The 12059-nt window shown below is 27.5% G+C and overlaps 3 protein-coding genes across 3 annotated transcripts; 2 read left to right on the top strand and 1 right to left on the bottom strand.

Moving 5' to 3' along the window:
- The first annotated feature begins 455 nt into the window (after positions 1–455).
- LOC105362049 (U5 small nuclear ribonucleoprotein 40 kDa protein) lies at positions 456–2027 on the top strand. Its single transcript, XM_011499374.1, has 5 exons — positions 456–666; positions 740–869; positions 943–1256; positions 1402–1840; positions 1975–2027. The coding sequence occupies exons 1-5, from the start codon at positions 553–555 to the stop codon at positions 2025–2027; spliced, it is 1050 nt and encodes a 349-aa protein (XP_011497676.1). The 5' UTR covers positions 456–552.
- A 36-nt stretch (positions 2028–2063) lies between these two features.
- Positions 2064–6415, bottom strand: muc (dihydrolipoamide S-acetyltransferase muc). Its single transcript, XM_011499372.1, has 7 exons — positions 6294–6415; positions 5241–5389; positions 4341–4738; positions 3335–3723; positions 2931–3230; positions 2719–2847; positions 2064–2557 (listed from the first exon to the last, which is right to left on the bottom strand). Coding segments are annotated over exons 1-7 (1488 nt in total). The 3' UTR covers positions 2064–2556.
- A 993-nt stretch (positions 6416–7408) lies between these two features.
- On the top strand, positions 7409–11439 carry LOC105362047 (phosphatidylinositol 4-phosphate 5-kinase 1). The gene is made up of 4 exons (XM_011499371.1): positions 7409–7565; positions 7648–7732; positions 11038–11227; positions 11343–11439. Exons 1-4 carry the CDS (start codon positions 7409–7411, stop codon positions 11391–11393), a joined length of 483 nt encoding a protein of 160 aa, XP_011497673.1. The 3' UTR covers positions 11394–11439.
- The last annotated feature ends 620 nt before the right edge of the window (positions 11440–12059 follow it).

The raw sequence follows: 12059 nt of genomic DNA, 5'->3' as shown, positions 1-12059 counted from the left end.
ATGACCGAATGCTTGTAATAATTGAGGATTAAAGCAATTATTAAAGATAATGACATCTATTTACAAGAAATGTGAAATTTATATAATTAAATTTATGTTAGTAAATTTTTTTTAATAAATTGTACGATCCATTATTTCAAAAATGTTTAATGTCTGTCTCATTTCAATTATAAGTTTTTCAATTTTTATACAAACAATGACAATTTAATTAAGACAAGTATAAAATTGCCTTTCTCATTGCATAATGAAATATAATGACACTTTTTCGTATCAGCATGCACAAATGCCCCAATTATCTAGGCGCATATGGCATGCATACGTGTGTGTTTATATGCGACTGCCGTGATGCGGCTACCAATGACAAGTTCGATACTCGTCCGTTAATGCTAGGGTGGCGCTCAATTCGCTCTCCTCCTCCTCCACCACCACCACCAACAACCCCTTTTTGGCAATTTCCATATAGATTGGATAACAAATCTGATAGAGGCTTAAAGCATTGGAAAGCCGAGGCGTGTGTAGATTAATTGATTTACCTGGAAAATAATAATCGAAATGCCTATTTTGGATAAAAGAAAAGGCGATGATATTTTATCGCTCGTTCCTGCTTCGAAGAAAACCAAAAACGAAGTTGTATTTAGTAGTAGAGAGAAAGCAGTCGTTCAGAGTGTAAGTTTATAACCTCGAATTTCACCATTGATATAAATCGACAAAATTAGTGAATTGTAAATTAAAATTTCAGGGACCACCGAGAACATCGTCGCTGACTGCTCCTATAATGCTTTTGGAAGGGCATCAAGGAGATATTTTTTCTTTAGAATTTCATCCAGAAGGGCAGTATCTAGCTTCAACAGGATTTGACAGACAAATTTGTAAGTTTTATATGCTTTGTCTGTTAAGTTATATATATTTTTCTTAATATTTCATTATTTGATGTTTCGTTAGTTATTTGGAATGTTTATGGAGAATGTGAAAACATTTCTGTTATGTCTGGTCATAGCGGTGCAATAATGGAAATGCACTTTAATCCTGATGGAAATCATTTATATACAGCAAGTACCGATATGACACTAGGTTTATGGGATTTGATAGCTGGAACTAGAATAAAAAAGCTAAAAGGCCACACATCTTTTGTTAATTCTGTTAATGGAGCACGACGTGGTATAACTCAGCTTTGTTCTGGTAGCGATGATAGTACTATTCGAATTTGGGATCCTCGAAAAAAAGGACAATGTTATACTTTAAATAATACTTATCAGGTAATAGTTTGCGCATATAAATTCTGTCGATAAGAAAAATTGCCATTTTCTTATTCTTATCGATAATTATACTTTAGTCGTATTTTAAGAAATTCTTATGTGTAAATTTCAATGTATATTATTTAATATGTTAAATTAAATTTAGGTTACTGCAGTGACGTTTAATGATACCGCTGAACAAGTAGTCAGTGGTGGTATTGACAATGATATTAAAGTTTGGGACTTGAGGAAAAATGCAATATTGTATAAAATGAAAGGCCACACTGATACAGTTACTGGATTAGCTCTAAGTCCAGATGGTTCCTATATTCTTTCCAATGGAATGGATAATACATTAAGAATTTGGGATATCAGGCCATTTGCACCTTATGAAAGATGCGTCAAAATTCTATCTGGTCATCAACATAATTTTGAAAAGAATTTATTAAAATGTGCATGGTCTTTGGATGGCAGTAAAGTATCTGCAGGATCTTCAGATAGATTTCATTATATTTGGGATACAACTAGTAGACGAATTTTGTATAAACTTCCTGGACACAATGGATCTGTTAATGATGTTGATTTTCATCCAAAAGAGCCAATTGGTAAGTGTATTATCGTACCTCAGTAATGTATAAGAAATTATAATATTTCAATATTTATTAAATATTAAACTTTTATTAAACATTTACGTTCATTTAATTACATTTATAACAAAAATTATATTTTTTTATTTTAGTATGCTCTGGTTCGAGTGATAAACAAATATATTTGGGAGAAGTTGACGCTTAATATATACTTTTTTTTTTTTTTTTTTTTTTTTATATATATATATATATATAAAGTAAATCATTGCGATGTAAAATAGACGTATTATGTATACACAATACCAAGTATCGTATAAAGTAAAAACTTTTTCATTTAATATTTCAGGCGTAATGTAAATAATTTATTAAATAGTTGTACATGTACACATATTTACCAACTAGAAACAAGTAATAATACGCCTTTACTTTCGTTAGTTCGGATTTTTAATGATATTGACATACACAATTAACGTTTTATACATCTGTATAACATTCACTCTTAAAGTAAATTGTATTTACATAGTGCCAGCACATCTTGAATTATTCAATGTCAGTTTTTCACGTCATTATAAAATCGGCAAGTTTCTACTGCAACGAACTATGACCATTACAAGTGATTTAGCTTCTCTTCATTGTTGCATTAACAATGGTTGAAGATTTACTTATATAGACTCACAATATACTTGTAACTGAATCTTGAGTCTTACTAGTTTTTTTTCTTCATAGAATATTACTCTAAAAATTAATGTATTACGTATTATAATAAGATAGAAATGTATTTATAGATTTTATATTAAAATAAAATTTAAAGCTCAATATCAAATAAGGATATGTTATTTCGATATTTTTGTGACTTAACGATTATTTTAATAAATGGAATTATTTGAAAGACTTACTAAAGAAGCATCATTGTTGGTTTTTCTAAAAAGTCTTTGACAGTAGTTAACCATTTTGCTCCAACTGCTCCATCAACTGTGCGATGATCACAACTGGCAGTTATACTCATGTACTGGCCAGTAGCAAAGCTAAGAGTGAAAAAATTATATAAATAATTTACTGCAAATATTTAATAGATAAGGCTCTATCGGATAAAAAGTGTAAAAGGTACCCTTGCTGGTTAGATGATGGTATTAATCTTGATTCTGTCGTTCCTATAGCAAGAATTATGGATTGCGGTGGATTTATAATGGCTGAAAATTTATGTATGCCAAACATGCCAAGATTGGAAACGGTAATAGTTCCACCTTGAAATTCTTGTGGCTGAAGTTTACCCGCTTTAGCTTTCTCGGCTAACAATTTTACATCTTTACTGATTTGAACGATACCTTTAGTATCCGCTTCAAAAACAATTGGAGTCATTAGTCCGTTGTTTGTACTAACTGCTACACTAACATCTACATGATCGTATCTAAATAAGATTTTGAAGAATATAATACGTATAAGTACAGTGAACAATGGTGAAAATAACGAATTTATTAATCATCTAATCAAGCACGTTAAAATTAGACTTACTGACGAATTTTGTCTCCTAGCCAAGCACTGTTAGCTTCTGGAACTTTTTTACATGCCATTGCCATAGCTTTAATAATAAGATCATTAACACTGATTTTGACATTCTCTTTTTCCAATATGGTATTAAACTGTTTCCTTATTGTGAAGGCGTCGTCCATTTTTACATCAACAGTAAGATAATAATGCGGTATGGTCTGTTTGCTTTCTAACAAACGCTTGGCTATCACTCCTCGAATATTAGATATGGGAATGTCGGTTCCTTTGCTCAGTCCACTACTCACTGCTGCTTTTGATGATGGATCCGCCGATGTAGTCGGGGCTGTAGCTGCGGGCGCACCAGCCAAGTCTTTCGATGTTATTGAGCCGTACAAGCCAGAGCCTTTCAAGCCCTTTAAAAATTAATGACAATTTACAATCGTAAGCAATTATCCTCGTCTTTACAATACAATGTAAGTACTTTGAGTCATTTTTTGTTAATATTGCCTTGATTAATTTAATTATTTCGACGATTTACATCCAAGAAAAGCCGTAATGGCTCTTTAACTTTGATACGTACTGTCTCTATATACATTTATTTTTCAATTAATGGCTTTAGTGCGTTTATTAGATATATTTATATTTCCAATCCAATGCTAAATCAATATGAAAATTTCTCGATTTAATAAGTGGCATGTAGCATAGTTAGATAAAGCGATAAAGTATAATTATAACAAATATATGATAAATAACTATGTAAGCGGTAATTATATGTGAAGTGATTACATCATAAGGATTACATAATAAAAGTAATTTATCGAATATATCTCTACTATGCGAGAGATTTTATTAATAAAAAATATTTTTCTTAATATTTTTTATGTCACCTGAAGTAATTTCAAAGTTAGATTGTTTATTCTTTTTTGATTTTTATGATTTGTGGGTCTACGGAATTTTATGAATATATAAGAAAATTATCAATGATGGAATTGTACAAAAATTGCTTAGAAACGATTGAATTCAAGCTCACTTCTAGTTTGATACCCTGTTTGGCGGCGAGTTTCCTCGCGAGCGGGCTGGCAAAGACTCTGCTGCCTTGTGGAGCGCTCGGCACCGAGGGTGTTGGGACCTTGGGCGCGGCTGGCTGAGGAGTCATTGTTGAAGTCGGAGCTGGAGCCGGAGTCGGGGCCTGGGTGGGGGCGGGAGCGGAATGCTCTTTCATCGAGGCGTCCGCTTTGAAGTCTTTGAAAGCGGCGATGCTCTCTTCGTCGGGCACGATGATGCAGACGAGCTGCCCGACCATAACATTCTTTTCACCAGCGGGTACAATGATTTTCGCCAAATAACCCTCCTCCGGCGTCTCAAAGCCCATAGTTGCTTTGTCTGTCTCAATTTCGGCTAGCAGATCTCCCTCGTTCAGTTTCTCACCTGACAATAATGATTAATGATTACATGAATTACGTTACTTTTGCACAATAGCTTCTCAAGGTATAAGCTAATCGATCAAAATGTTTTGTCGCGAAGAAAAGAAGAAAACTTCATAAAATAAATTATACGATAGAGAATTACTCAAGTCCGCGAGAATCCAAAGACACTTATTTATCAAATACATTAACAACAATTAAATTGCTGGTTAAATAACGTTTTATTTCATTAAAATTATAAGGAATTCTATGTAGATGGTATTAAAGATTATTGGAGTATTATGTTTAAAAAATGTTTTAATAAAGATCAAATTGGAGTTTTAAATTTATACTAATTAGATGTAATTCTCGGTTCTTCGAATAGAGCATAAATTCATTTCGCAATTCATGTATAGAAATAATTATGCAGTATCTGTTAATGCTTAAGATTTACGAATGTTAATTAAAATTGATACAATATGTTAATACATTATTAAATGGAATAAGATAAAATTGTAATATTTTACCTTCCTTTTTGTGCCAAGCAATTAGAGTTCCAGTTTCCATTGTTGGTGATAAAGCTGGCAGAGGCACTTTTATGTGGTCTGGCAAACTGGCGTAATTTCTTAAATTTTGTTGCCATAGCGTCAGTCTTGAATTTTTGTAATATAATAATCTAAAAAGAAATGAAACAGTTAGCTTTAATATTTTTCAATTTATAAGAAATGATCTAATGATAAAATTATCTTCTAGATTTAAAATACTAAAAATAAAGGCTACGAAATATGGGTAATTTTTCATACACAAGCAATCCACAAACATAAGAAACATATAACTATTTTAGTACTTCCTACAATTTAATTTCATCAATATATCAGAAAATATATTATAAATACGATTGGTGAGATTTAATAAATTATATAATACTTAATGGAAAAATTATAAAAATGATTAATAATGTTAAATAAATAATGTTGAGCTATAAAAAAAAAAAAAAAAAAAAAAAAAAAAAAAAAAAAATTTGTCTACATTATTTAAATATATTTTTGAAGAAATTAGAATATTAAAAAAAAAATTGAAATAAAGCATATCATATTTTTTTTCTAAAATGCGATTTAAGACAAATTATTTCAATGTTTCGGATAACGATATAAAATTAATTTGTTTATATTTTACATTAATGGTTTGTTGATTGTGCCCGGGAATTTTAAGTGCGATAATTTTATTGTAAGCTTTATTTATGCAATTTTACAACACATCTTAATGTAATGTAAATAATATACGTGCAGCTAAAAACTAAGGCATTATAGAGTTTGTATGTAGTAATTTTAATATGAAACAACTAAATTGCTTTAACTATAGCTAAATATTAATTGTTAACTAATATAGCTGCCTTTCATTTTATGCAATAAACATTTAAATTCGCGCAGACTCAATTCATCCTAGTACATTACAAATAAAAATAAAAATAAATTTCTCCCGGCAAACAGAAGTAGGTTTGGATCATCCTAACCTCTGTTTCCTCCTTCTTGAAGTAGAAATATCCTAAAGCGATCCTAATGAGATCCTACGACGCTCACCTCTGTTGGTGCTTTCTGTGAAGGCACTGGGTTCCCAAGCATCTGACAATGTTGTTCCTTAGAGCGGTGCGGAGCGTGGCCTTGGCCAACTCGTGGCGTAAGTTCGTAGTTGTCCGCAGCATGTCATCCACTTATACAAATGTCGAGAACTAATCACGAATGCTCGTGAGGTTCGTTTTCCGAATGTAATTGAGATCAGGTCTGCCTAATTGGCTTCGCCGATAGAAGTAGGTAGAGTCGCAAATTTTGTGATTTCGTCGTACTTTCTCTTTTCAACGTAATGTCGTTGATTGCACGCACACACGCGCGCTTGCTCGTTATACTTCGGAGGTCGTTCACAAGGTCACGTGGCTAATGTGATGCGACGGCGACGACGTACTTCATCGAAGGTCTTCCTCTTCTGCGCTTATGTTTTTTCTCCCTCTCTTAAATTTACGTCTGATCGCGCGCGAAAATCTAAAAACTTTCCGTGATATTTTTATTACGGCTTATGATTTCCCGTGGTTTCCTGTTATTATTTTATTTCATCTTACAGTTCACGATGTATAATTACGAAATCAACGTTTAATCATCTACGTGTGCACGTATACACATTTATAAATAATGTATCTATTAGGAAATCAGAATTTTTTAATTTAATTAAGTCTCATACTCTTATAAATTCGCATGTAAGCGTGTATTTATGTATGCGCGCCCGCGCCCTTATATATTGATATCGCTAAAGTTTATTATACATTTATATATTTATTTTGTATTTACTTACATTTATATTGTTATTTATTAGTAGATATAAATATTTATGGCTGATTATGATGAATGTATTTCTATGGTAGATTAATTATTTTATTTCTAAAGATTATATATACTATGTATAATGCGTTTTTCAATTATATTGATTAATATTTAATATTTTTCATAATTTTTAATTAATATTTTTCGTTTAGATGAATATTGATAGATGTATATTGATCCGGTTGAAAAAGTCTTATTGGTTATATTGTTATATTTATATTGTAAAACAAAACATATACGCGAAACAATTTTTAGTTTGAATTTGTATTTTTTTTTTTTTTTTTTTTTTTTTTTTTTGTATTTTGGCATAGAAAAATTACGAGATGCAAAAGGTTAAGAAAAAAGCTAAAAAGCTTGCGGAAGATACATCGAAAGTTAATAAAGAAATTAGATACGGCAAGGATAAATTTAATTTTACAAATGGAGATTCTTACGAGGGCGAATACATTGTTATAAATAATGAAGAAATTTATCGACATGGTACAATTCACTAAGTTGAGTGTAATTTTAAAAATATTAATTGTATATTTTAATAAGTCTGTATCCGAAAAATTTCTTTTAGGATATGGTGTTTATAAAACCAGTGATCTAGATGAATATCGAGCATTATGGGATTACGATTGTATAGCTTCAGATGCTCATATTATGTGAGTTTGGACATTATGTAATGCTTGAATAATGAATAATTTGTTGAATATATGACTGACTGTATAGACGTCTCCTAAATCAAATGAAAGTATTTTTAATTTAGGGAAATTGTTTGGAATATAGTGTATATGGTAGTAAATAAAATTGTCTTAATATAAGGTTGAGAAACTTTTATTATTTTATTATTTTTAATGATTTTTTAATATAATGTCTATGCAACTTATTTTTTACTATGTAATAGTTAATAATTGTTATAATTGTTCATACTGAAATAATAATAAGAACAACGATATTAATTATAGTAATACTAATATAAAATAATATAAAATTAATGCAAAATGATCATTTATTTGATTATAATGTATTATAGATTGTAATAAAATTTGACATTTTTTTTATTTATCCATTATATTAATTTATAAGTAATTTCAATTTTGAATTAAAAAATTTTATGACTGACCTCGAATTGATATCGGTTATTTAATGTTGATACTCTTGAGCAGAGTTAGATAAAAGATCACAGCAACTAATAAAATCTAACTAATGTTTAGCTGAAATTCGAAATACTCGGCATCTATTTCTGTTATATGATTTGTAAAAAATTTTTTTTGTAATTATTTATAATGTTTTTTTTTTTATCTAATAATTAAAAAATTATAATAATTATTATAATTGATTTAATTATTTTTGAAGTTTTTTTTTTAATAATGTTAGATATTGTTAATATATGGATTCTTTAACTTTGAACTGTAATATTATGATAATGTTATATTATGATTATTATTATGCTCGTATTACAATAATTATTGAAGTATATTTTACAGTTGAAAATTTTTATTTTGTATCATCAAATTCATTGTTGCCTCCACAATTAACATAACAAAATTTAAACTTTTACCTTTTGCTACACCGTCAACACTCATCATAACGCATTTAATTATTATAAATATTATCTATTACTTTTAGTAATTTTTTCATTGTCGCATTTATATTTGACTCAATATAATAACATAAAAGTTAATAAAATTATATTTCTAATATTCAATATTCAATGACATTAAAATTTAGAGTTTATAGGTAATAATCAAATTTCAATAAGCATTATTTGTGATAATATTCGAATATTTAGTTATGTTGTGATTATTTATTATTAAAGGTATTGATACATATTATTTTTAATAAATTTGATAATAACAGTATTAAGTTAGTTACACGATGTATTATTAATATGTTTATAAATTTGTGATTTATACATTAGAATAATTTATTGTAATTAATTAGTATCTTGATTCTATAATTTATTCTTGTAAATTTTTATGAACACTTTTTAGCGATTTTCATATATTCAATATTATTTTAATTTTATGAATCGTTAAAAACTTGATACAAACACTATCCAAAGGCAAATGTATGATATAAATGTTTCTTATATCTAGCAGAAAGTGTTATCAATTCTACATTCTTGAAAATATTAATCTAGATAAATACATTCGATATACGTAAATTGACGCATGTATATGAGTAGATTTCATGTTGCATAAGATTTACAAATGTATTCATCTTGATATTAAGGTAAGCATACATAAAATTAATGCTATGTCTTTTTAAAAGACATTCGCCGATAATTTATACAAATTGATAGGCTTTAAATTCGAGCATTATGTCTTGCTTCTTCCCAATTTATTAGTAAAGTGCTTTCACACGTCATTCAATATTCAATAATGTTTGAATATTATTTATTTACATATTATCTGTATAAATTGTATAATAGATATTATCTATAGATGAATGTATATTCTGTTTGAAATATTCAACACTCTGATAATAAAATTCGTAATTCGAAAATTTATTACACGATAAAATGTGCGATAAAAATTTTGTGTGATAACGGACAACCATTTAGTTATATTGTCATTAACGTTTCAGGGGAAGATATTTCAGTTTGGATGCCGTCGGCATAAAATAAGAAAAAAAATTCTTTAGAATTGGCAACGCAATTTTTTTGATTGTTTATTCATCATGAATGCAATTTTAGTTGCAATTTTAGTTTTAGTTTATCTATCCAACAATATTATTTTCTATCCTTTGGTAGTTATAATTAAGAATCATGAATTATTTGAATAATTCTTCTTTGCGATAAAAATGAAAGATTAAATAAGAAATAAATATTCAAATGTCAACTTTTTATTTACAAAATTTTATTTTTATCTAAATAACATCTTTTAAAATCTATAGCTTTTTTTTTTTTTAATTAGTATTATAGATGCACATTGTAGTAGAGAATAGTGATATATAAAAGTAATGATATTCTTTTATTATTAACAAACATTTTACAATATGGGTATGAATATTTTAAAAAATTGCATATAATTGGAATCTATATTTTAGTTTTTTTTTTTTTTAAATTAATATGTTATTAATGTGTAAGCGACAGAAGATATATTTATTCGAATTTTTATATTATTCTTTAAATTTAATTATTATTTTTTTGTCGATAATTTTTGATTATTAAATTATGAAACTTTTTCATATATTAATCAATTTATAGATATATCAATTTAACTTTATCTCTTATATGGAAGTTAGTTTAACTAAGTTTTTAATCACCAATTAAATTTTGTTTGTAAATTACACTTTTGTTGATATAAACAATAGACATTATAATATTGTACTATATTGCTCAATTGGCTGTAAAAAGATACAATCATATTCATATTTTGAGGAAATGTAATCTGGTAAATTAAGCATTAATGAATAAATTTTACTTTTCATAAGATATTGTCAAAGCGATAAAAATGTAGATTTTATTTATTTTAAGGCAAAAAATTACTCTCTAAAGATCAATACTAATACATAATCTATTTTTTATAATAGAGCGCTATAATTTTGATCAATTTAAAAATATTATTTTATTTTGCAATTTGGATTTTGTTAGTATTCTCATTACAATCTTATGAAATATCGAATTAAAAACTCTTTTCAAACCAAATTCAATACATTTTATATTTAATAATGTACTATTTGTATATTAATATTAATGATTTCACGAATTATTTCTTTTTAGGTATAATCAAGTATATAAATAAATAAAATGTACAAAATTAACCACTTCATTTCTTTTTTTTTGTTATATCGATAATATAGTTTTAAAGAAATTATGGTTTATTACAGAAAATTAAATTCTTTTATTATTTTTCAATCATTTTAAATAATTCACATTAATATTATATATATATATATATTGCATTGAATATTTACTGTGTATAAGAAAATTATTTATTTATATATCGTGATAATTTTTAAGATATAGCAATTCAGCGGAATATAAAGGTGAATTTAATAATGAAGGAGCGATGAATGGTAAAGGTGTATATATTTTTCCGGATGGTTCCAGTTTAAATGCCACATGGAAGGATAACCTACCCATAGCAGATTTTATATATAAAGATCCTTTAGGATATAACTGGCAGGGAAATGAATCATTGGACAAAGAGGTGACTACATTATAAAACGAAATAATACTTTTACAGAGAATTTTTATTACAAGAGTACAAATATCTACGATGTAAAAAAATGTTATAATAATTAATTGCATTTATTCATATGTAGATGGTTGTTTTTACGCCTGAAAACTATGTCTGTAGAGAGGATTATAATTAAAATTTATACTTCGCTTTGATACGTGATTGGATCAATAATCAATATTATCTGTATTAATTTTCAAATGGAAAGCGTAATAGAAAAAATATTGATTAAAATTATATAAAAACAGAATTTTCCTTTATTAAATTTATAAATATAAAAATAAAAACACTTATGAATTTTGAATTTTTTTTTTCTTTTAAGAAACATTAATAAAAAATAAAAAAATCTTTTGTATTAACAGAAGCCGAAGAGTTATTAAAATTATTTTCTATAATTTTTTGTGCTTAAATTATTTATCATATAACATTTCGTTTATTACCATCTAATTTTCGATATGTTAACGCTCAAGCTAAAAGTTTAATAACTTAATACCCTTAAAAACTATAATCCTACATAAATTTGTTCGCAACTGAAAAATATTTTTTAGTTAAAAAAATCGTCGAATCTTTATAAAGTATACATTTATATAGGTAAATTTAATTTATTCGTCGATGTGTTCGTGCACTTCGTCGTCCAGCGACTTTAATGTATATGCTTGGCAAGGCCATGGCACTTTGGACCGAAAACGACTTAATCGTTTTTAAATAATATATCAGTGGATTTTAAATAAAAAAAATTTCTACTTAAATAGCCAGTATAGACATGAACTTTGCACGTTATTAATACATCCTATGGTTTTAA

This window comes from Ceratosolen solmsi, unplaced genomic scaffold (genome assembly GCF_000503995.2).
Source record: "Ceratosolen solmsi marchali unplaced genomic scaffold, CerSol_1.0 scaffold2, whole genome shotgun sequence".
In the NCBI taxonomy this organism is placed as follows: Eukaryota; Metazoa; Arthropoda; class Insecta; order Hymenoptera; family Agaonidae; genus Ceratosolen; species Ceratosolen solmsi.
This window is presented reverse-complemented; position numbering and strand designations above follow the sequence as displayed.

Excerpts from the sequence above, each read along its gene's own strand:
- LOC105362049 (XM_011499374.1), top strand. The coding sequence starts at position 553 with ATGCCTATTTTGGATAAAAGAAAAGGCGATGATATTTTATCGCTCGTT. Across the intron at positions 1,257-1,401 it reads CTTTAAATAATACTTATCAG|GTTACTGCAGTGACGTTTAA; the intron begins GTAATAGTTTGC and ends AATTAAATTTAG. Across the intron at positions 1,841-1,974 it reads TCATCCAAAAGAGCCAATTG|TATGCTCTGGTTCGAGTGAT; the intron begins GTAAGTGTATTA and ends TTTTTATTTTAG.
- muc (XM_011499372.1), bottom strand. The coding sequence starts at position 6,415 with ATGCTGCGGACAACTACGAACTTACGCCACGAGTTGGCCAAGGCCACG. Across the intron at positions 5,390-6,293 it reads CACAGAAAGCACCAACAGAG|ATTATTATATTACAAAAATT; the intron begins GTGAGCGTCGTA and ends ATTTCTTTTTAG. Across the intron at positions 4,739-5,240 it reads TGCTTGGCACAAAAAGGAAG|GTGAGAAACTGAACGAGGGA; the intron begins GTAAAATATTAC and ends CATTATTGTCAG.
- LOC105362047 (XM_011499371.1), top strand. The coding sequence starts at position 7,409 with ATGCAAAAGGTTAAGAAAAAAGCTAAAAAGCTTGCGGAAGATACATCG. Across the intron at positions 7,566-7,647 it reads TGAAGAAATTTATCGACATG|GATATGGTGTTTATAAAACC; the intron begins GTACAATTCACT and ends AATTTCTTTTAG. Across the intron at positions 7,733-11,037 it reads GCTTCAGATGCTCATATTAT|ATATAGCAATTCAGCGGAAT; the intron begins GTGAGTTTGGAC and ends ATAATTTTTAAG.